Source organism: Dufourea novaeangliae, unplaced genomic scaffold (genome assembly GCF_001272555.1).
Source record: "Dufourea novaeangliae isolate 0120121106 unplaced genomic scaffold, ASM127255v1 scaffold146, whole genome shotgun sequence".
NCBI lineage: Eukaryota > Metazoa > Arthropoda > Insecta > Hymenoptera > Halictidae > Dufourea > Dufourea novaeangliae.
The window spans coordinates 61,791-86,435 of NW_015374023.1; the positions used below are offsets into that span (position 1 = coordinate 61,791).

At 44.9% G+C, this 24,645-nt stretch overlaps 1 protein-coding gene across 1 annotated transcript; it reads left to right on the plus strand.

Moving 5' to 3' along the window:
• Positions 1–1,443: 1,443 nt before the first annotated feature.
• Positions 1,444–24,169, plus strand: LOC107189145 (atrial natriuretic peptide receptor 1-like). Its single transcript, XM_015577620.1, has 24 exons — positions 1,444–1,666; positions 1,742–1,912; positions 2,428–2,602; positions 2,681–2,889; positions 7,893–8,288; positions 8,693–8,807; positions 9,875–10,209; positions 10,363–10,454; positions 10,763–10,901; positions 11,123–11,204; positions 11,560–11,698; positions 12,481–12,558; positions 12,659–12,736; positions 12,812–12,916; positions 13,223–13,469; positions 14,070–14,228; positions 20,086–20,159; positions 20,251–20,345; positions 21,902–22,051; positions 22,592–22,784; positions 22,885–23,059; positions 23,160–23,258; positions 23,358–23,449; positions 23,531–24,169. Exons 1-24 carry the CDS (start codon positions 1,444–1,446, stop codon positions 24,167–24,169), a joined length of 4,260 nt encoding a protein of 1,419 aa, XP_015433106.1.
• The last annotated feature ends 476 nt before the right edge of the window (positions 24,170–24,645 follow it).

Here is a 24,645-nt window from a genome sequence, read left to right on the forward strand (position 1 = left end):
AATTTCGCGAAACTCGCGATCGTTATCGATAGGGCCAGAGGGTTGCATCGTTCTCGAAAACTCGAATGAACAATATAAATAATGGCAGCGAAGAGCAAACAGAAATTCTCTATAAATTGTTAATTGAACTCACAAGAGATAAGAAATGTTATCGCGCTTTATATTTAGGATGATTCGAATAAAGAAGCCCTGACTATCTTCCTGAAAGTAATAACAACGATTAAAACACGGTTAGGTTCGACAGTTTGACATATTAGCGGGAAGACTGGGCCGGTAGTTTTTAAGGCTGCGTTGTTACTAGTTGTCTGTGCAACCAAATGTTTCGCCAGACGTTCCAAAACACGAGTACACTTTGTAACTATTTCAAAATGCGGCCATTATCAGCGATAAACTCGTAAATTACAGCTGCGACTTGGCTACGATGTTCATTCCAGTTTTGGCAATAGATCGATAAACTTGGACGCGATACGTAAACGGTAAAGGATCGTAATTCTAGGATGTTTGAAAGTCGAACTGCAGCACCGTGGTCTCGGCAGTTTCGTTTCGATGGAGATGGAATAGTTGTTTCAGTTGCTCCCTGGACGAGGAAGGCGAGCAAAGCGTTTCACAGTGTTTCACAGCAAAAAGTTGAAACTGTGAAACCAGCGGATGGCGAGGTTAAGGGAGTTTGTCGACAAATTGCTGCGGAAGGGGGCGGAACTAACTTCGAGGTAAAGGGAAGAAGAAAAATTTCAAGAAAAAGAAGGTTACAGTGGGGAACAGATGGACACGCAGAGGCACGAACTGCGTTGGAATAATAGCGGGAGCTGTTTAAAGGAGGAGCGGGTGGCGACGAGGACGCGCAACGAAGTTTTCGATAGCTATTATCAATCGATGCGATAGAAAATCAGCGATAACGGCTCACGAGCCAACGAGAGAAGACTACTTACGGTGTTAGCGAGTGGTTAATGCAGCTTAAGATCACCGGACGAAGCGTCAGTAGTGTTGTCGATCTCGTTGTCAGTGGCGCGTGATCGTTCGTTTCATTTGGGTGTTCGGCGATCAGTTCTAGTTTCTCTGGACGTGACGATCATCTGGATAAAACGGGCAGTTCTAGGGTGACCGATCGTTCCGATCACGCGATCATCACCTGGCCGGCTCGGCGTCCTCGTCCACGCGCATCAGTTCGACCCCGAATCGTCTAAGAATAGTTATCCTCGGGGAACGATCTGCCCTGGGTTCGTTTCGACTGGTATCGCGAAGAGAGCGTTTAGGACAGCAATCCAGCGACGATTTCCAGGGGGCACTCGCGTAAATTTTGCTCGAGGATCGAAAGAGAAAATGGACGCGATCGGTGGCCAAGATCGCGTTAGAAGGGAGGAACGCGTCGTTGAAGAATCCTCGACGGTGTCCCGTCGATTTCGTTAAAATTCAAAAGAAGACGGCGAGCGATCGCTCGTATACATGGGTACCGTTTGGATCGTTCTGTTGACGACGTTCGCCGCGTGGTTCGCGTGTCAAGCGAATGGAGAAGTGACCTGTCGCGAGGTACAGTTGGCGCGTGGCTGCGAAGCTCTATGCAAGAGGAATCGCCACGGCACGGTGTCCTGCGAGCTCAGGATAGCGGTCTTACTTCCGGCGGATCCGAGATTCGACATTTCGTTGCCGAAGGTTCTACCGGTTCTGGGTAAGTCGAGGGATCAGGTATTCACGGTAGATTTCTGAGCTGATTCGATATCATTTGTGATGGCTTTCTATTCAGATTTGGCAGTCCACGAGGTGAGATCGCGAGGCTTGCTACCCCCGTGGCTGAAGCTCAAATTTCTCTCCCAGGACGATCATTGCGACGCGACTTATGCACAGATCGGTGCGATCGACAGTTTCTCGAACTGCGTTCATTTGTTTCTGGGACCTGCCTGCGATTATTGCGTGGGTAAGATGGAGGGGATCGATCGGTCTATCGTTTGGAATTTGGTAGCTCGATCGCTGTCAGAACTCGGGCACGTCAGTGACTACAGAAATAATAGGACTACGGGTGCCATTGTTGTCGAGGGATCATGGATTTTGGGTGTCTGAGGAACCCAAAATGAAGTTAGGTCTCTTTCACCACCGCTGAGATTTTCGTCTATGCTATCGCACACCCATACCTAGATAGCACATGACGCCTTATAACGCCTTCAAGAAGGCTTAAAGGCGCCTTAGACCTAAAATAGCCGTAAAATGGACGTCTTTAAGGCGTCATGTGTTATCTGGGTACGTATCCTAATGGTATGCTGCAGTGTAAATTTCTTCATACTCTTATTGTAACATAAAGCAAATGGCGCTTGTTGTTCTCGCACAATGTTCGAGCACATTGTTCTCGAGGCACAGATTCTTGACCCCTCGACAACAATGGCATCCGTAATCTTATTACATTTGTAGTCAATTGTCACGTTTAACGATTTCCAGCGGCCGTTGGCAGAGTGGTAAAATTTTTCGGCGCCCCGTTGATCACCACCGGTGGATTCACCTTCGACTTCACGGAGAAGAAAACCGAATGCAAGGACGAGTACTTCATGACCACCAGAATTGGTAATTTGGCGTTCAGGGATCTCGCGAACTTTTTCGTCGGTCTAATGAATCGGTGCGTGTGATTATCGTCGTGGATCGTTGCGATTTCTTGTACACGCGGTTTCACATTCTCTTGTCGTTTTCGGACCAGCTACGAATGGCGGAAGGTGCATCTAGTTTACGCGACGAATGGACAGAGCCAGGTGGCGGGACGGCACACTTGTCAACTGATGATGAAGTCTATGGTGGAATTTATCAAGAAACAGCCGAACTTCGCGTTCGGCACGTTTGATGTCGAGACCACGGAGCCTGGAGATTATCCAGAGGCGTTGCGGGATCACGTGGGCAACTGGTACGGCGGTGAGTTACCATTTTTCTATCCCCGTTCCGTCTATTTTCGACTCTGACACGGACGAATTTCCACGTGACTGATCGAAACCGCAGCCGTGAATGGAATACGAACGAGAGTAAGGGCATTATTGCATTCTTTTGTTCAGTCGCAACCGTCGGTCTTTGAAAGTTTCGAGTTTTCTTTGCTCGTGAGGGACCACGGTACTCGCGCGATCGCACGTCCGATCGGCCGTATCAATTAGATGAAGCGAACAGCTTATCGCGTTGTTTCGTGCCCGTTATCAGGACGTGTTATCGTGCAGCCAAAGCGTTTCTATTATTGTTCTTTTTTTTTGCACGCGTGATACACCTCTCGACGCGTTGCAAATTCATTGCGTTGTTCAAAGAGCTTGCGAACACTACACGTGCTCAATGCGTTAAGTACGAGGCTGTCGTTTTCGCCGTTCCGTTCAAACGAAACGCGTTCTTACGATAAAGATTGCGCGCGAATATCTTTGGTCGGTACTCGAACTCTGGCACGTTTCTACCGGTAAGTTCGAAACCGCGAGAACCGTTCAGGGAACCACAGGGAGTAGACATTTCATCCAATGTATTTTTGCGGCCCACTTTTATGGGGTTTCGTTACCCCATTTATATTTTAGTGTTACTACTCACTGTAACTTTACATAGACGAGGTATAAGAATAGACCTTTCATCTTATGGTAGTTGGTGGCACACCTAAACTGTAATACCGACACCTTAAAAAGCCTATGATTTTAGTGACCTCTACGTTTTCAGAACGGTGAATCTGCGGTGGGTAGTGGCACTAAAATGGAAATGGAGTAATGTAACCCCAGGAAAGTGGACCACAAAAATACATTGCATGAAAGGTCTATTGTTGGGTCTCAGTTCAAGGTATACAGGGTGGCCCAAAATAATTCCTCAAATAACCTTTTATATCTTGTTGACAAAGCCTGGGAGAACATAATTACTAAGGAAAAAATGGTTGCAAACCGCGCTTTTAAAGAACTTACACCTATTTTGGGACACCCTGTATAGAGAAATCATCGTAAGTACCCTCACGAGCCAAACTCTGCTTCCGCTAGGGGAAAAAGTGGCGTTGATGGAAGGACCGCATACAACTTGAGAAATTTAATTCAAATACTGAAATAAATTTGAAACTAAATGTTAATTTGCCATAAATTTCAGTAACTTCCACAACTAAGTGGTGGGAGGCCCTTCCCCTACGCCAATTTTTCCCCTAATGGGAGCTGAGTTTGCAGGTCAGTGTACGTTTCGGCTGGCGGGGTGGAAGTTGGTGGAAGTTGGTGGTAGTTGGTGGAAGGCGATGAAGTACGACAATAGTTGTCGGAAGATCGGACGCATGCGTTCCCTTCGGTCTTCCCAGTAATGTTTCCGATCGGGGCCGCAACGCGCAGGCACGAACGCGTGGTCGGGTCCAGAGAAAGAGAGGTGGATCGAGGACAGGTGCAGGAAAAGGACGATCCGCGATGTCGGAGGCGATTCGGAGTAGACAGTTTCCTCTGAAACGCTCCAGTCGTTTCAGTTTCGATCGCGCAGCCCGTGCACGCTTGCTCGCGCTCGCTCACTCGCCCTCGTCGCGGAAAGTCGGTCTCGTTTCTTTCGTTGGCGGGAAGAAATTTTGAACGTGGACCGCTCGAAAAACAGTCGTGTTCGAAAGATTTTTACTGTTTCGTCCAGTGGTATATTTATCCTATCCGAAGAAAAGGAGGCGAAATCCTTCGTAGATGTTTCGTGGACACGCGTCTATAAAACGGGTGACGAGGAAAGAGCGATCCTCGAGATCGATCTAGATTTTCAGTTTTTATTATTCACTTGATCGATCTTTGGATGCGTGTTACGAACAGATTGCTTTCGATCGAGACGAAGGAGTAAAAGGAAGGTGAAGATACGTGGTTCGCGCTCGTAAAATTCGAAATTGTCCTTGAAAGGTGAAAAGGTTTCTGCTATTCGATCGACGATTGGAACGAACTGACGGAAAGGAAAGGAAATGAAATGAAAAAGGATGGAAAACATGACGAATCTCGAACGGGAGTATTGTTCGCGTAACCCGAAAAAACATCCAACAAACCCATAAATAACGATCGATTTCCAAAATTAGTGGACAGGTGTTCCGGTCAAAGGTAAACTATACCTACGAAAAGAGCGATTGCGAGTTAACCGAAACTTGACGAGATCGACGATGTCGTCGTCATCGTCGAGGCGAGATACACGGTACAAACGTGTAAAAGACGCGCCCGTTCGACTGACGTTGCTCTTGACTACGATGTGTGCGAGCGCGAGCGCAACGATGCAACCACCCAAGGAGTGCATCGAGCCGCGAGGTACGCCGATGAAACGGGAGCCAGTGAAACTGGCGGTGATAGCGCCGGCGGATCCCCGACACGAGCAAAGCTTGCTAAGGATATTGCCGGCTGTTCATCTGGCGGTGAAAGCCGTCAGCTCCGCGAAAGGTCCTCTGCCAGGATGGACGATACTGGTCGAGCATCGGGACTCACGATGCTCCAGTACTTACGGCCCTTTGGCCGCATTCGACTTCTACATCAACCAAACGGCAGGTCGTCTTTCCACGCTTCAACACGTCTGTTCACATTCCCCCTGCCTTACCCGTTCCGTTTACGACCCACTATACGAATCGGACGAACAAGCGTAGCGTTGGTGACTGTATTAAGCCATATTCACACTAGCGGTCACGGTACGGTCAGATCACGTTAAATCAGGCAGCGGTATTTATCAATCACACGTAATCTGATGAGAACGATATAATCTAAATTCAGATTGATCGTGATCGGACCGTACCTTTGACCGCTAGTGTGAATCTGGCTTTATCCGCCGACGACGGGGGAACCCTTCCTTCTCCCCGATGTACTCGATTCTTATCGGATATCTATAATTAGGATTGTTTACGGCGCGAACGTCATCGTTTCCTACAGTTCGGTCATCGATCGTTTTATCGACGACGACGTTATCGAATCGTTGGGCTGATCGATCGTCGAGTCCGATGACCGAGAGACACGCGTCGCGACAGGTAGACACGGACTGGTTTGTTACCGGAAACACGGTCACAAAAGCGACAAGATTCAGTGATTCCTGGATGAATGCGACACGAGCGACGGTGTTATTCCCACCAGTGGGCGGGGCATCACCTGAAATCAATCTAAATAGATAGTTAAGCAGAAGCTCGGCTTCGGATAAAAAACGAATTTACTCGTTTGTACACGTTATTCGGCCGCACCCTATATATAATAGAAGATAATCAACGAACACTAGTCCTAATAAAGTTAATAACATACTAAAAACTTTAATCGGCAAGAATTGACAGATGAAATTTGCGGGTTTGGCCAGATTTCCGGTTGAAATACCCCACTGTGTGATGCTCGGTGACAACGGCAAAGTCGATGTAGCAATCGCTCCGTTTTACGCTCTATCTCTTCTACTTACCTGGCCAGAACAGCTTCTGCATAAACAATGCGATAAAAGCTTGTCTTGCCTCACCAAGCCTGTACACATACATACAGGGTGTCCCAAAATAGCCTCGACTCCCTGAAATGAGGGGTTCCTGGGATGATTTGCAACAACTTTTTCCTTAGCAAAAATGTTATCCGAGGCTTCGTTAACGAGATATTAACGAAAAACCCAGACCAATCGGAGCGCGCGTCTGTCGGTCGTGTTACCGCGGTATCGTTGGCTACCAATCGCAGCGCGTCAGTCAACGCTACCGCGGGAACACGGCCGACAGACGTGCGCTCCCATTAGTCGGGGTTTTTCGTTAACATCTCGTTAACCAAGCCTCGGATAACATTTTTGCTAAGGAAAAAGTTATTTCAAATCATCCCAGGAATCCCTCGTTTCTGGGAGTCGATGCAATTTTGGGACACCCTGTATACCTTTAGCTTTTTCCGCAAGCACCCCCTATTGAAGTCCTCAATCATCCTCGCCACTTTCATCCACTCAAGTCTACTATCTACTCATTCATCCTGCTCTCTTACCTTTTTTTCAAATCGCCTACATACGCGAGATCTTGTCCGTACGACGATCGTCGTAGCCGCGACCATTTGTGTTTACGCGAGTAACGATGGCAAAGCAATAACGATGGGAACACGCGGGAGTCATCAGTTCGGTACGCGATTCGTTTCACCGTGAATATCGTACGTTACGTTCAATGTAGCATCCTATGCCGCGAGCCAACCAGCGAAACTTAATCGTATTTCTAATATGCGAACTAGAAGCAACGAGTTTTCGAGTTACTCGACAGTTTGAAAAGTACAGTGGGTAACAAAATTATTCCCACACTTATCATTATATTTTATATTTATATTTACATTAACATTTATTATATTTTCATTATAGCCTCAGATTAAAAAGTCGTAAAAAGTAATCTAACGGCGCCAAAATATGATTTGCATATTACTGACAATATATTTTGCGTCTGGAAGTTGCTTGTTAATGGACTGCATACGAGGGTTGCGGATCGAATTCGTTGGCAACTCCTTTGAGAATCGCCCTCTTTCTCCGCCGTTGCCTCCTCTCGCGAGCGTATTTTCCGTTGCTTTGTCCGTGAACACGCTGTTCCGGGAGAAATTTATAGTTACGAGTGTTGTTCTCCGGCGTCCCGTATTTTCTGCGTCTCCCTACGCGCGTGTAATTCCCCGCGTTTTCGACCATCTATCACGGGACGATAGTGCTCGAAGCCGTCGCGTACGTACTTGATCGGTGGAAAGTAATAGTTGGATAGTCCGATTTTTTGCCACTGTGACGAGATAAACGTTATCGTTTCGTGAAAATATTACTTTGAGATCGGCGGCGATAAGTTTGGAATTCTCGATCGAGTTCGAATGATTCTGTCGCGAGAGGAAAAATTAGGCGAACGCGCGTCTGCACACGAAATAGGTGATTCCTGGGGTGACTTGAAACAACTAATATTCGCACATACAAATTTACGTTCGTTAACTTTTTTTCGCCGTTTCCGAGCATGATTTTCGCGTACGCAGATGCGTTCCTGGGCCCAGTATGCGACTATGTGATCGCTCCAGTCGCGCGATACGCCGGCGTTTGGCGTATTCCCGTGTTGACGGCGGGTGGACAAGCGGAAGCGTTCCGACACAAGGGCGAGCACTATCCCACCCTGACGAGGATGATGGGATCGCATCGGCTGGTGGGCGAGGCGCTCAGGCACATTTTAAAGCGATTCGGATGGAAACTCGCCGGCCTTTTGTACCACAATCACGCGATGGCGAGTAGCCGCGGCAATTCCGAGTGTCACTTCACTTTGGGGGCGGTTTTCACGGCTCTGAACCAGACGCCGGTTCACAGAAGCTTCAACCAAGAAGCGACAAACGGCGAGGATTACAGAAATTTACTGGAGTTTGTCTCGAAATCCGCCAGGAGTAAGTTCCACCGCAGTTCGCCGACTTTCTTCTTCCGGGACCCATTCGAATCTCTCTCTCTCTGTCTCTGGTCTGTTGGTCGAGTCGATAGATGTCAAATTGAATTTAATTGAATTTAATTTAATTTAATTTAATTTAAGTGAATTTAAGGTCGTGGCGTACTTAAGCGACGTAGAATTAAAGAAAAATATAAAATTAGTAAGGTTTGATGATTTTTTAATTCTCGTCCGAATCTAGTGATGAATCCAAGTGATTTACTGTATTTGGCAACAGCGTGATTATAATTGTCTTTAAAGGAAACAGTACTGTTGTAATGCATGACAAGATCACGCACTGTATCCGAGGAGGATAACTCAGAATTTCCAATAGGATGAGGAAAAAGTAATAATTCTCGCTGGTTTCAGTTGTAGTGATGTGTGCCAACTCGACTACCATCAGGGAAATTTTGTTGGCAGCCGAACAGCTTGGAATGGTGGACTCCGGGGAATACGTCTTTTTCTCCATCGAACTCGCGTCAAGGTAAGCGAAGAAACAACTATTGGGTTGTTCGAAAAGCAATTTCGTTTTTTTATGAAAATGAAAGACGATTTTTTTGATAGAAAGAAACAGTTTTATTAGTTGTATACATGGGTGTAGGTTATTTATTATTACAGTTTTATTTATTATATACGTAGTACTTGCTCCCCCTCCCCCTGGACGGAAAAAATGGCTTTTGCCCCATCCTACAAGAAAAAAATTGTATTTTGCACCACCTCCCCTCCCTTCCCAGCGTTACAAAATTTAAAAGAATTTTGCAACGACCGAAACTGGTGCATTTTCGATGCAACAACAAACAAAAACGACTTGACAGATTCAGGAACATTTTTTTAAACTGGAGCTTGAAATGTCAGTTATCACAAATATATGATAATTTTATAAGTTAGAATAAAGTTGTCTTCTTAACCCTTTGCACTTGGAATTTCTAATTTTCCATACATTTTGTCCCTTCAGAGGGGACAGATAGCCGAGCGCAAAGGGTTAATAATACGATTAACGAGATTTAACTGGAAAAAAAACGAAATTACTTTCCGAACAAATCCAATAGTCCTCGATTAGGAACGGAGGTAAGGAAGGGTGGAGCGTGGAATCGCGAGTCCACCCGATATGTGTCCGTCTCGCCAAGAATCGAATCGGTTTCGGTCGGACGCATCGGAGCCCGCAAACCGCAATTCTCCGGTCCAGAATTCACGCGCAATGCAACGCCTGTATCGTGTCGGTGTGTGCTACATATGTATATCGCGGAGAAGGGGGGGAAGCATGATGGAGAAGCTGAGGAAAAATGCAAATGAAATGATAATTGTAACTCTTATTTAAGTCTTTATGAATCACAATATAATTATAAGTTAACAATCTAGTATTTAGCACATGCTTGGGACTATATAAAGTCAGAATTTTAAGTTATTAAGCTTAAAAAAAACCCAGAGAAAACCATCTTGCTTCTACCACGGGGTAAAACCGATAATAGAAAACGATGGTTTATCTTGTCTATTCTCTAAATTGGATATCGCCACGAACATTTTTACAAAATCGCCACAACTGTTTTTCAGCGACAACGACTCAAAGGAACCGTGGAGGATGGAGACTGACAGCGAGGAGAGAAACGAGAGAGCCCGGAAGGCCTACCAGACGCTGTTAACGGTTACCCCACGGACCCCCGACAATGCCGAGTATTTCAACTTTTCGCGAGAGGTTAAGTCTCTTGCCCAGAGTAAATATAATTTCACATTTGGAAACAGTTCAGTCTCGACGTTTGTGACCGCGTTTTACGACGCCGTCCTTCTCTACGCGCTCGCTCTCGAGGACAGCCTGCCGGACCAACCCGGCAAAGTAAACTTGGACGGTGGTAAACTGACCCGGCGAATGTGGGGAAGGAGCTTCAAAGGTAAGCTTCCAAGCTATCGAATGTTATATTGTTAGTCCAAATTGGTCTAAGGGCACTTTTCACACCCTTATCATGCTGTATCTTTTGTGATTTCTGGTTTTCACTGTTGTTCGGTTCTCGTTCATCCACGTTTTCTGGAACTGAACATTCCAGGCATCACGGGGGACGTGAACATCGACGAGAACGGGGATCGCATAGCGGACTATTCCCTTCTAGACATGAATCCGGAAACGTCCAAATTCGAGGTAAAAGTGGAGTCACGCGTATTTAGGGTAGATGTCTCAATTACTGTCACCTTAAGATTGTAGCGTAACTGTAGCGTATTACCATGTACATCTCAGTACACGTATTTCATTGTTTTTATGTACATCAGAGTCCCAAATTAATAGTAAAATTTCTTTTTGCACAATTCTTTATACGTTACGTTGTTGTTATGTAAAATAAATAAAGTGACGATATTAGGGACATTGGCGGTAATTGGGACATTTACCTTACATTATTCGTGATTCGTAACCACGCCTAACCGAGCGTATTTCGAAACGTTTTGCCGTAGATCGTCGCCAATTACTACGGTGCCAATAAAACGTTGGAGTACCTGCCCGGCAAGATGATCCACTGGTCTGGTGGGCGGACCGATCCGCCGCCGGACACGCCCACTTGCGGATTCGACGGCTCCTTGTGTCCTGACAATTGTAAGCTGTACAGATGTTAACTAATAACGCGTTTTCATTCCACGAATCATCGCGTCGCGACGCCACACAATGGTCTGAAAACGCGTTTCTACTGGCCAAAAGTCAATTTTTGAAGTCCAGGAGGGGAAGCAAGCGCCCCCCTGTCCCCTGGCTATGCCCATACCTTGATTACCAACTTTTATAGAGATTACACCTTCTTCTATATCGGTTCTCTTCGACAGCTCTTCCCGGACACGCGATTCTCTCGATGGTTTTAAGCTCTATCGTCGTCGTTCTTGTCGTCGGCTCGGTCTTCACTTACAGGTAAGTGGATACGCGAATCCAGGCCCGAATTAAGATTTCCTTTCACAATTTTTTCTGTTCTTGTCTAAAACATCACTTGGTAAGTTATAGGAAAGAAAAACTAAGAGTTCCGGAAAAGTATGAAAGTAAAATTATCTATGTTTATCTAATCTGCCAGAATGAGGGTATTCCAATTGCTCCAATAACCGTGAATATTTTGGTTGCCTACACAAGGGTTAATCCGTATCGCAACCGTGGAATTTCAAACCGCACGATTTTCATCCGCGACGTTACTTCCTTTGCAAGCAGTCAGAGGGGAAGCAGCGGTATCGTTCGCGGATGCGAACGATAATAATCTTTTTCGATCGCGTTGCAGGTACTTCAAGCTCGAGGCGGAAATCGCTTCCATGACGTGGAAGGTGCACTGGAACGACATCATTATGCTGGTTCCAAACACGAGATCGCGAGGTTCCATGTACTCTTTGATCGCGAACAAGATGCGTTGCAGCCAACTGGTGAATACGAGATAAGCTCCCGTAACACTTATTTCATCGAGAAAGAACGACTGCGATGTACGTAGTGTATACAGGGTGCGACCGAGTAACATGTACAAGTGGGTACAAGGTGATTTCTTATGAAAAAATAAGAACAAAATATGCAATAAAATTTGTTTATTTGAGGCTTAGTTTTCGAGAAAATCGACTTCAAAAATTAATCTGAAACACGTGTGTTCACTATAGTAGTAAGTAGAAATGGACTGCAATGAACAGACGCGCTAGCCCAGTCCTATTCAATTCCCCTCGTATTTAGCCGATTTTCAAAGACGATTTTCTCAAAAACTAAGCCTTAAATGAAAAAATTTTATTCCATATTTCGTTCTTATTTTTTTCATAAGGAATCACCTCGTACCCGCTTGTACATGTTATTCGGTCGTACCCAGTATGCATAGCATATCTATCCCATTCGTTCTTATCGAATGTAGACGAATACGTTTTTATGCTTTCCGACGGACGACAGGGCGAGCCGGAGATCGGGAAAAGTGGGCGCCCGAGTTGCCGTCGAGCGTTTATTTTATTTTTACCCCGGCGGATCCTATAAATGAGATTTCTCCCGGAAAAAAAGGAGAAATCGTTGCAATATTTATGCAGCTTCATCCTTGTTTTAGCCTTCTCGACGTGAAACGGTACTGTCACCCCCCTGTAATCGTGGTAGTCGGCGCTTTCATTCGAATCGATTATCGTGCCAGCGAAGGGAATTAATCTGAAATGAAATTCGCGTTTTTTTTTTTTGTTCACAGACAATATACTCGGTGGAGAATGCCAGTTTACCGGACGAAATGGACAGAAGCTCGTACGTTCCAACGGGTATTTACAAGGTTCGAATTCGAAACCCTGTCCACTGCTTCATACCCACGGTACCTCCTTCCCGTTTTCTTTTCTTTGTTTTTTATAACGTAAAGGCATAATTCGTTGCAGAACTCGAAAGTCGCTATAAAATTTGTGCCCAGGACCAAGATGGAAATCTCGCGGCCGTTGTTGCTCGAATTGAAGAGGGTGAGTCTCTTCGACCTTTCAACCTGGAATCGCTCTTATCGTTTTTGTTTCGTTTTTCTCCCTTTTGTCACGCAGATGAAGGATCTGCAGCACGATCATTTGGTACGATTTTACGGTGCCTGCGTCGAGCCACCGCACTGTTGTCTCCTGACCGAATATTGCCCCAGGGGATCTCTTCAGGTTGGTCGATCTTTTCGCTGGCAGCGCACAATGGAGGGCAGGGGGCGAATACGTAGGATCGGTCGTATACAGGCATATTTTTCTATTAATTTTGTTTTTTCAAATCTTTAAACACATTGTACTAAAACTAGGTAACAAACGTTTTACGTGAAAACTGTAGTTTATACCTGAAAACAATTTTTAAAGACTTATTTACCCGGTCGTCATAATTTCCCCTTAAGCACCTCGCGATGGGTTACCTGTATCAGTTGTTCAGCTCGACAAAATCGATCTAATTCCCACTCGAATTGTGCTGTGTGCTGACAGGATGTATTGGAGGACGAACGAATCAAGTTGGATCGGGTGTTCGAAGTGTCTTTGATACACGACATCGTTCGAGGTATGGCGTACCTTCACGCGTCCGAGGTGAAGAGTCACGGTAACTTGAAGTCCTCGAATTGTGTGGTCGATTCGCGATTCGTTCTGAAGATCGCCGACTTTGGATTGCACGAACTGCGAAAATTGAATCCGACCGATGCGGACGCCGACAGGAACACATACGCCTACTGGAGAAGTGAGCGCACGAAAATTTCATAAGACGCGGTAGAGTATCGATTTGGCGACCGAAGCGATCGATTATCACTGGTCAACATGATTTTTGTCTCAAAGAACAATTATACTGATTCTTATAGATTCTTTTGTGCTGAATACGAATCCGTAAACAGTTTTTTGTCATTACCCTCAGTTTCCGAGGAATTTGATTTAAAAAAAAAATGCAAATTTTCAACTTTTTGTATACCATTTTATTCGGGAGAGTTTACAGAGTAATTTGACGCAACAATCAACTGAATGACTATTAATGTTTGAACACAATAAATGTTCAAAGTTGAAAATTTGCATTTTTTTTTTTTAAATTAAATTTTCTCAGAAACTGAGGGTGATGGCAAAGAACTGTTTACGGATTCGTATTCAGCACAGAAGAATCTATAAGAATCAGCAACTGGATGTTCGAAGATAAACAAAAAGTTAAATTTTGTTGACCGGTGTTATTTCGACGACGGAATGTCGGCTGGTGAAACTTTACATTTCGATTCGTGAACGTTCAACATTCATACCTACGGTGTATCTGTGTGTGATCAGTGTAGACGCGTTCAATGTTCTCTCGTGCACGCAGGACAGTTGTGGACAGCCCCGGAACTGTTGCGAACGGATAGACGACCGCCGGAAGGTACTCAAAAGGGGGACGTGTACAGCTTCGCAGTGATCGTCCACGAAATCGTGGTCCGCCAGGGACCGTTCTACTTGGCTGACAACACTAATCTCCCACCAAAAGGTTTGTGACCATTGAACAATATATGTATACCTGGAACGATAACAGAGTACGGAGAACACTAGATGGGTAGGAGCCAAGGCAGATAGTTGTTTCGAAGGTATCTCTCACAAGGGAAGGCATGGAAGTGTCCCCCTCAGATTTTGATGAAACTTCGTATGTCTGTTAAGCGGTCAAAAATAAGGAATACGTATCTTTTTGTATCGGCTGAGACGCGACTTTAAGGGTTGAAAACACCCCTCGAAGAGAATGGATGAGTGTCCGGATTAAAAAAATCGATTTGGTTCCTACAATTGTTCGCTTGCGTACAGATTCTATTAATTGGGTCACTATCGTTCAGTTTAGTTATTAATATCTACAAAAACAGGAAAGAAGTTTCTTTCAACATATTTCAACATATTTCAAGGTCATCGAAATCGACGAGGATTGCCCTATTCCGAATAATCATCGGAACATCCGAACCCGTCGAGTTATTCGAACGTGTGTGTCACCGAGGATCGAGCGTGGAACGGTTCGTGCCCTGTGGTTGCGGTTTCAACCGGTAAAAGGAGCGTTGGTATCGCGCGATGGTGGAGTTTTCGTATCGACCGACCGCGGCGTCAGGCTCGACGCGCGACCACTCGCATTTCGACACGTTTCCACTCGTTTCTACTCGATGCTCGTCGTGAATAGCGACGAACGGTAGCTCCGTATATCCGCGTGAAGGACTTCGCGGGTGGTATGTACGGTCTACGGAGCCGGCGGATCGATCGGTAACGAAGTTTACGAGCTTTGGCAAGCTCGGCTCTCGGCGAGAGCGGCAGGATCGATGACAGGATGAAACGGGCCATGAGTGTAGGCTAGGAGCGTTTCGAGTCGGGGGTTGAAAGCTCAGTCGAAGCTTTCTCGCGTCCTGGTACGCACACGGATTTCGCGCACGTTGTTTCCTCGTCGCTTCTCTTCCACCCTCTATCGCTAACTCGCTCGTTCGTTCACTATCCCTTACATTTATCTCTCTCTCTATCTCTCTCTCTTTCTCTCACACATACACACACATATATACTCTGTTTCTTTTTTTCTCACCCCAAATCTTTCTCTATCGCAAGCATTCACTTGGTCCCCCTTTTCTTTCCCCCGGTGTTCCTGTTATCCGTTGTTCTCGTTCCCCGCGAGGAGTTGGTCCGTAATCTTGTATCGGCACGTGAAGTCAGTGATTACGCGGTTATGACAGCGTGGACGTTTCATTAGACGGAAGTAGAGTAGTACGCGGTATGTCTTGGTCATTACCGCCGTGTGTTCTTTTCTATTCGTGTGGCATGTTTGCGTGTTTGTGTGCGTGATCGTGCGGGCTACGTGACTACGTGCCACTCCATCTCGGTTAGTGCTTGTGTTTACGAACCCTACGAACGTCCCATTTACTCTGTCCGATTTTCGTTTTTACTCGATATTCAACCCCTTTTCCATCCCTTTCGCCCTTTCCCTTGCCCCTTTTCTCGTTGCCTCCCTCTCACCCGCTTTTCAATCCCCCTCCCTCTTGCCTCCACGTCTCTTTCCGTTCTCTCTCCACGAGTGTTTCGAAGCCAATTACCCTGATTCCATATCCGAGATCCGGCAGTTAATTGATTACTTCGGGCGGCTCGAGACTGACGACGACAGCGATGACGATGACTGCAACAACGACGAAAACGCGTTTCAGGTTCGCAGAACTGACAAGGGTGGATTGTAAATGGACGAAGTGCGATCGAGCCACGAAACATTCCAACACCCTCGAACGTGTATCTTGTGCGTGGAGGGCTCGAAAGTTCATCGAAGCCGGTAGTTCGATAAAAGTGTTCCCCGCGAATGCCAACGCCGGTTTTAATTCCTTGGCTTCTAACATCGAGTTGGACTCGTGGTGACGACATTCGATACGGGTTTCATAAACAATATTATTATTTATTATCTTCGAGTCGATGTGAAATATTGTCCTGCTGTTATTAACCCCTTTGCACTCGGAATTTCTAATTTTCCATACATTTTGTCGCTTCAGAGGCGACAGTCGAATGCAAAGGGTTAACATTTAAGAGTAAAAACACATGAAAGTAAAAAAAAAACATTTCGGAGTAAATGTACACTTGCAATTAGTACAAAATTCCTTCTGCTTCTGGGAAGCTAGTAAAATATTTCATTGTAGACGTGAAAAAGAATCGCAAGGCAAGGGGTTAATTTAATGTTATTTAAATGGGTTAATAATGGGGAAGGATTTCGATCGCGACGTCGATAGGGAAAGCTCGTCGGACTTTCACGCGTTCGACGAACCTTTCGGTCCAACGTGGTATCGCGCAGGGAATTAGGGACGGAACTCATGCGTCCGAAGGAAAACAACGGTCGGAACGAACGTTCCATTCATTGTTTGGCGTGAACTGGGAGATCGTGTACGCGATCGAGGAAGAATCGAGTTCGTTGAACCTTGCCGCGACGAAAGATGCAGCGTTTCGAAAACAAGGTGGACAAGAGGGTTTCTCGTTGCGGGGTGTAAACCATCATCGATTTCAACCACCGGCTTCGACACCGGCCGGAACAACGTCTCGTCTGAACATCGACGAAACGGAAGGAGAAAGACCAGTGGATTAATTGAACTAGTCGGAAATCATATTCGAGTGTGAACTTTTAACGAATTTTGTTTACAACCGCCAGGATTTCTGCGTTAACACTGGAACTACTAAACCCGTTAATATAACGGATTGCAGGTTTTTTATTTTACAATTTCTGAAGTTTGATTTAATTTAATTTACCTTGCAAAAGTTTAACGAAAACATCGCATGACACTACTTCTACTAGTTTTAAGTATACATGTTACTATCGTAGTATCTGGTAGATGGAAGTTTCGATTAGTGTTGTTAAAATGAGCCTCGAGTCTTGAGCTTTAACAGCTCGAGTCGCGGTTCAAACCCTAAAGGCTCGAACCCTCAAGGTTCGAAGCTTGAGTCGTGAAAGCTCGAGTCTTTAACGCTCGAGCCTTTAAGCTTGAAGGCTCGAGTCGTATAAATTGTATGTAGTGAAGTAATGTACAGACCTTGAGTTTTCGAAGCCTTAAAACTTAACCTAAAAGTTTTCAGTTTTTAACTCTAATATTACACGAATCTCAAGCTTTTAAAGATTCAAGGGCGAATAATCCAAAAACGTCCAGAAAAGCGTGGTTTTTATAAATTAGTTCTGCAACACCCAAACCTCATTAAACTATTATTAATAGGGTGATCAAATATATATTTTGGACAATACGTTAAATTTTCTTTTATTACAAAATACCTATGTATACTTGAGCAAGATATACGAGTCATAGGATGTTACGCGTCGAACAAAATAATTTCTCAATTTGTTCACGGTTCATTGATCAAAGTTGGGACATTTTTTTCGTTATTCACGTGATATTCGACTTAATATTCTGGTAGAATATTTTCGAAAAATTATACTTTGAAAGTATATATATAAAAAACTTAATTTTTGCCAATCGTCACTGTGTTATTCCACATTAAGTCTGAAGCTTTAAGGTTCAACCCTCTAGAACCCTTAAGTGTTAAATAATGGAATTTACACTAAATCTATAATATTATACTTTATACAGTTTTTAAAAAATACAGCGATGACTGCAAACACATGAGAGATTGATACCAAGAAAGGGAAATGAAGAATGAAACAAAATAACTATTGAATAGTAGACGAAATGAAACATTGCTAAAAATTTGTCTGTAATGTTCAAAATATAGTATTATCTGATCGACTGGAAACATACCCTTACGCCGTGGGAGTCATAGATGACCGGCAGCAAGATTAATGTATTACGCATGATAAGTTTGCACAATACATATAATCATATTGTGTAATATATTATTATATGATTCTAATGGGCAATCACTCTTTGGCGCTGAAGACAAAACCAGCAGAAACACGCTAAGAAGTGAACGTGTTAAACATAAAAGCCTCGAGCTTCGAGGCTCGAGCCTCGACTACTCAAAGCCTTGAAACTCGAGCCTCGAGCCTCGACGACTCGAGCCTTGGAGCTCGAGCCTTGAGCCTCGAGCTTCATATGATTGTAGCCTTAAAGACTCAGTCTTTAAGGCTAAGCTTTGTAGCTTCAAAGACTCGAGCTTTATACAACACTAGTTTCGATCTTATAAATTGATTCTGAGAAAAATTCCATTTGGTTTTGTTACGTTTCTTGGCTACATTGCGTATTGTGGATATTGTATCGGTGTTATTGTACCTGGATGTGTAGGAAGTAGGGTAGAATAGATTGTAATGCCTGGCTGCACGAGAGGGTACGTGGAAATTTATTTGAGAGGGTAGGACAATCTACTAAGCTGATCATTTTATATAAAAATAATACTTTTTGTGGAATTGATCGTTTGACTTCTGATTTACTATACATTTCATATGATACTGTATTACGCCAGATTATATTATGTTATTATTTATTTATTTATTTATAAACGGGTTGGCCCCATTGTTTCTATAAGTAATAATTAATCTTACAAGTTGCATAAAATGTGTATTATGTTTTTATGTTTATTATGTTTATTACTAAATTTTACAAGTTAATTTAGTATACATTTACTACTGGTAGTTCCAGTGTTAATCATCCCTTGCTTGTGCGACCGTTTTTGGGATACATTTTTCGAATCCTCGCGATAACGATTTCGAACGGAATTCGATTCGGGCAAGTAATTGCGCGAGCCTCGCGTTCGAGATCGAAGGGAAAGCTCTCCTCGCGTGTGCCGAGCATCGATTAAACGATAATGGTAGGGGCGATAACGTTGAGCCATTATTTAGGACGAGGCGCGAAAGATTTCGGTTCCTATCCTCCTTACGATGTCCTCGACGCTTCTCCAACCGGTTCATCCCCCATTGCGAGCTACATAACTAGTAAGGAAAGATCCTTCTACAATTTGCTTTCGGAAGTTTCTCAAATTTATGCCAAATTAACATGCACTTTAATATTTATTTCAAGTACCAAAATAAATATTAAATCGAATGTTAATTTGGCATTTTCGATAATTCCCGATACCAAGTGATAGAAGGCACTTCTACTACACTGCTTTTTCTCCTAGTAGGAGCTGAGTTTGCCTGTGAGGGTACACTGACGAGCAAACTCAGTTTCCTCTAGGGGAAAAAAGGGGGAGAGAGAGAGAGAGAGATAGAGAGAGTCAGATGCATAGTAAAATGGGAAAAGAATTGAAAATGTAATGGGTAAATTCGCAAGTGTGTCGGTTAAAAAAGTCTAGTAATCGCGACAGATAGGAGACGGAAGAGAAATGGCGGAAAGGAGCAAATCGTCGAGCACGAGTAGTCTGACGTTACCGGCGATACCGGGCGCCAGTCCCGATGGCGGGGCCAGTCCTCGAAGGGCCGTCAGTCCGCTGCTTGAAGTTCGTAGGCCGCACTGCACCCTCAACTGCGAAACTTGCAACGCCGTCTTGGAGGATTTGTACAAAAACAACAGTAGGTTACAATCGTTACTTATCTTTCGTTCGACGTCGTGACCGTTCGTTGAAATTCGAATTTCACCCGAAAACCACGAAAATATTGAAATGAAGATTGATCGAAGCACATGTTGATTCGTATACGCATCGTTAAAAACCAGGGCTTGAAACTGTAACGATCGCGTATAAACCCAATCGTCGTGTTCCTGGAGCAAATAGGTGTCAAAATGGCTGACGGACTTTCGAAAGTTTTTCGCGTCGCACGGACCGCACAGAGGCAATTTCGCGGCTGAGCAATGTTCCGTTCCGCTCGAATTGCTGGGCACACGAGATTAAAAAAGTTGCGAGGAAACAGACGCAGTTCGCTTGACCCGTTCACGACCTCGGCGGGATGAACCAATGAGCTTTTTCCTGTGTTTCAGAAATCGTCGAAGGAGTGAAGAGAGGCGGAGGCTCGCCTCTGAGACCAACGATCGACGAGACCTCGGTCGAGGAGGTGGTAAGCGTGTTATTTTTTTTTTTTTTTTTTAATTTTCCAGTTAAAATCGAATTGTTCGATCGTACGATAAAACTGTTGTGGTTTCGAGCAGGTGGCCACGTTGATGAAACGATGCTGGGCGGAGGATGCTGCCGATAGGCCGGATTTTTCCGCGCTCAAGCAAACGATACGGAAGATTAACAAGTGAGTTACGGACACCGTGTTTGTACAGGGTTTTTCGGCTAACTTGATCATCTCGAATATTGACTCAACGGTACAATTTATGTAAATTTCCAGGCGTGGAACTTAAATGGCATCAAGGGACTCGTCTTATAAGGTACGTGATTTTTTTGTGGGTGGAGACATTTCAGAGACTTCGAGGTCACCTTGAGTTTTTTCAACGGAGTGACCTATTTTTTGTACAAATTATCGATGTTTGCTTTTTATGCTGCTCATTCCGTTAAAAAAAATCAAGGTAACCTTGAAATCTCTGAAATGCTGCCACCCACAAAATAGAACGTACCTTATAAGACGAGTCCCTTGGTGTCATTTATGTTCCACGCCTCAATATTTCCATAAGGTGTACCGTTACGGCATTATTCGAGGTAATCAAGTGAGCTGAGAGAGTTAAAATTTAAATAATGTCAATTACACTAAGACAGTATGGTTGAGATAGACTGGGTGGTCCATCTCTACCAAGTATAAGTGGTCTATCTATCCCGAATCGTATGGGGTAGATGGACCATGTATTTCCGCCATTATGGTTATTTTAAACATCATTGTTTGAGGTTTAAATTAGACCTACACGTCATTGAAACTTAGTCTATGAAGATGGCGCGATCATCTGCTCAAACAACAGAGTGATTCTACTTTTTATAACTAGGTAAGAAAATTCTTGCCCTCACCACAAATGAAAATGCTGATTTTCTTACCATATTTACTAAAACTTCGATACCAGGTTTACAGACGCGCTGAATAACTTCTCAGACTTACCCTACAGAATGGTAGCGAGGAGGAAATCTTGAAATCAGGTTCCTTTTTTTTTTCACGAAACAAAATTTCATTTTGGCGTAAACGAATCCGCGTCGACCGTCTCTCGACTATCACAGATAAGTATTCTCGGAAGATTCTCGGTTCTCCCTTTCCCGCTGATTGGTCCCCCCGGTGTCTCGCGATGCGTCGTCATATTTGCGGTCGATCCCCTCGTGTTGTCGAGGGTAGGTGTAGACGCATGTCGGCAATATTGTTTTTACATGGCAACAACAGGCCGGATCTCAGTTCACGTCGATCGATCAACAATCTAAGAATCGGGAAAATGCTGGATCCGAAAATATTCCTCCCCCCACCCCCCGTAGTGTTTTCAAACTCGTTTGCGCATCCTTCGTATCGGTGGTAGATTGTAGAATTTATTTATTTATTTATAATTAATAATAATATAAGATCACCTTAATTTCGAACTGTATGAGACCAGTCAAGGAGAGGTGTCGTCGATCGATCCGTGTGTCCTGTTTGCTTATAAATAATATAATCAAACAGGACATATATATTTGTTATAAGCAAACAAATAATTAAAAAAAAATTAACGTCGATCGATCCGTGTGTCCTGTTTGCCGCGGGTGCTAGGATACTGCGCAGATGTTTCGGTGTTTCTTCGTCTCGCGCGCCATACGACTCTTGTTCTGGCGCGACAAATCCCACTCTCCTCGTAGCCGACGATATCGGCTAGCTAGTACAATGATCGGTTCGCCGATTCGTTTCAGGGACCACGAAAGCAACAACATCATGGACAATTTACTCTCCCGTATGACGCAATACGCTACAAATTTGGAGGCCCTCGTGGCGGAGCGTACCGCGGATTACCTCGAGGAGAAACGGAAATGCGAGGAACTGCTCTATCAGTTGCTGCCAAGGTAACCAGCGAGTACTGCCATGTTGAAAAGGTTCCAGGAGTTTATTTATAAAATTAAAAATCATCACAAATCTCATTGTCGACTTCAAAGTAGTCCCCATTGGCCCCAAGGCACCTACGCCAGCGTTTGATCCAGCTTTCAAAGCACTTCTGGAATTCGATTTTTGGTGTAGACATCAGCTCAGCCTACGATTTTTGTTTTATGGTTTCAGTACTATCAGAAACGCGTTCCCCGAAGTGGTTTTTTGACACAAAACTTTGACGTAAACAGAACGCTGTGATTACGACAAATGATAAGCTGTCAAGCTGAATATTGGAGGGAATGTAAATAACAGTTGTACCAAAAAAAAAAGGTTCACAATATCATATATACGCGACATTTAAATGAAAAATTCCTGAAACTTTTTGAACATGGTAGTATAATTCTCTCCCGTTCCCCAATTGCAATCCCGATTCTCCGTTGAATTCTCGCGAAATGATTCCCACGGGACTTGGAACGAGATCGATGTAGCTAAGTGGACCATCTACTCGCAACTTCCAGGTCCGTCGCGTCTCAATTGATACTCGGCCAGAGCGTGATAGCCGAAACATACGATCAAGTGACAATCTACTTTAGCGATATCGTTGGATTCACGAAACTGTCGGCCGAGAGCACGCCCCTCCAAGTGGTGGATCTGCTGAACGATCTTTACACGTGCTTCGACTCGATCATAGAAAATTTTGACGTATACAAGGTGAGCGATTGATACCGACGGAGTTTTCTGTTATGCCGTTTGCTGTCCCATTGTTTTACCACGTGGAACGGGAATGATTCCTGTTCGTTTTATTTTCCAGGTGGAGACGATAGGGGATGCTTACATGGTAGTATCGGGACTACCTGTGAGAAATGGGACGAATCACGCCAGGGAGATCGCACGAATGAGCTTAGCGTTAAGGGACACCGTGATGACGTTTAGCATTCGACACAGACCGAACGAGCAATTGAAGCTTCGAATTGGAATGCATTCCGGTAAAGTCGAACCTTCGAAACGGGAACGTTTTACCCCTATTCCCGTTTATCCTTGTCTGGGAACTTCTCGAAATCGCTCGTCATATTCTCGCCTGTTCAGGTCCATGCGTGGCTGGTGTGATCGGTTTAAAGATGCCCAGGTATTGTCTGTTCGGTGACACTGTGAACACTGCTTCTAGGATGGAAAGTAACGGAGAAGGTATGCGCAGGGGTCGTGGTCCGTCACGGTAATCGGTTCCACGTATCAGAATCCTTTAGGTCACGAACGTATTCTCTGACTTCTTCTTCTTCTTCGTAGCTTTGATGATCCATGTCAGTCCAAAGACGAAAGAAATTTTGGATACGTTCGGTACGTTCGAACTCGTTTGCAGGGGGGAGGTCGCTATAAAGGTGAGTTTCTTTTATCTTCCTAGACCTGGGTAAGCTGGAACGAGAAAATGGGAATTGTACGCTGCGATTGGGCTTTTGCAGGGCAAGGGTGCTATGACCACATACTGGTTAATAGGCGAGAAACCGATTAGCGAGAACGTCCGCGAAGCCGGGGTCGCGTCAACGACGACAACGAACGCAACGATGCCAGCGACAACGATCACTCGAGTCTCGATCACGCAGGATTACGGACAGGATGAGAAACGGAGCGCGCCGTTGGACCGAACGACACACACGGAGCAGCAACGATTGTGTCTGACGGCGCAGACGAACAACCAAGACCAAACCGTGAATTGTCGACCGCCTCGAACGCTTCAGGAACAGCAACGACCCCGTTCGAATCAGCAAAACAGTCAGCAGCAGCAACAGTTCGGCCGGCAAAGCCCTCGTCGAAGTTACGAGCCAAGTCGTGGTGAAGACGGAAGCAACGGTGGATACGGAAGTTGTCGCGACGAGGGAGGTGGCAATGCCGGCGACGGCAACGACGATGACCACGGGGGTGGCGGCAATTCCGTGAACGCGTCACCGTCTCGAGCACGCGTTTCCAGCGGGTCGACGGCTGGAAACGCGATTCCTCAAGTCAGACGGTCTTATCAAGCCGGCGAAAATCTGCCTAATCACAGGGAAAGCGGTCCGAACGCTCCTCTGCTTGTATCAGCGAGCTCTCTTCCTCGAATTTAAATACGCCCCGTTCCCCTATTACTAGGGGTGTGCGGGTACTCGAGATTTCGGGCTTGGTCAGGCGTTCGTAACATACGTTTACAAGCCTGACATTTCGGAGAGCTATAGTGATTTTAAGTGTGACCCTCCCAGTGGGTGTGCTATGTGATACCCTTGAGAATACAAACCGCCAAAAGTGTCATTTCCTACTTCTTCAAAAATGTTGGCCGTCCCTGGACGCTGAAGTTGCCACCGAAATCCTTAAAGGCGTGAAAAATCCAAACCCCTGTAGTTTTTACGAAGTCACTATAGTTCGAAGAGGCACTATACCTTCCCGGACAGCCCTACCTATTACCGATATCACTCGATTCCACACGTCGTTCAACGTTCCGCGGCGTTTCTTGTCGTCGTCGGCAAATCGATTTCATTCCTACATAGGTGTATCGTTGTTTACGTATAGAATAGGAGGGAGCTCCGATCGGCGTGAGCCCGATCGA

Coding starts and splice junctions, on each gene's coding strand:
- LOC107189145 (XM_015577620.1), top strand. CDS start 1,444: ATGGGTACCGTTTGGATCGTTCTGTTGACGACGTTCGCCGCGTGGTTC. Junction 10,902..11,122: donor CTCCTTGTGTCCTGACAATT/GTAAGCTGTACA, acceptor TCTCTTCGACAG/CTCTTCCCGGACACGCGATT. Junction 23,060..23,159: donor TCGAATTGGAATGCATTCCG/GTAAAGTCGAAC, acceptor TCGCCTGTTCAG/GTCCATGCGTGGCTGGTGTG.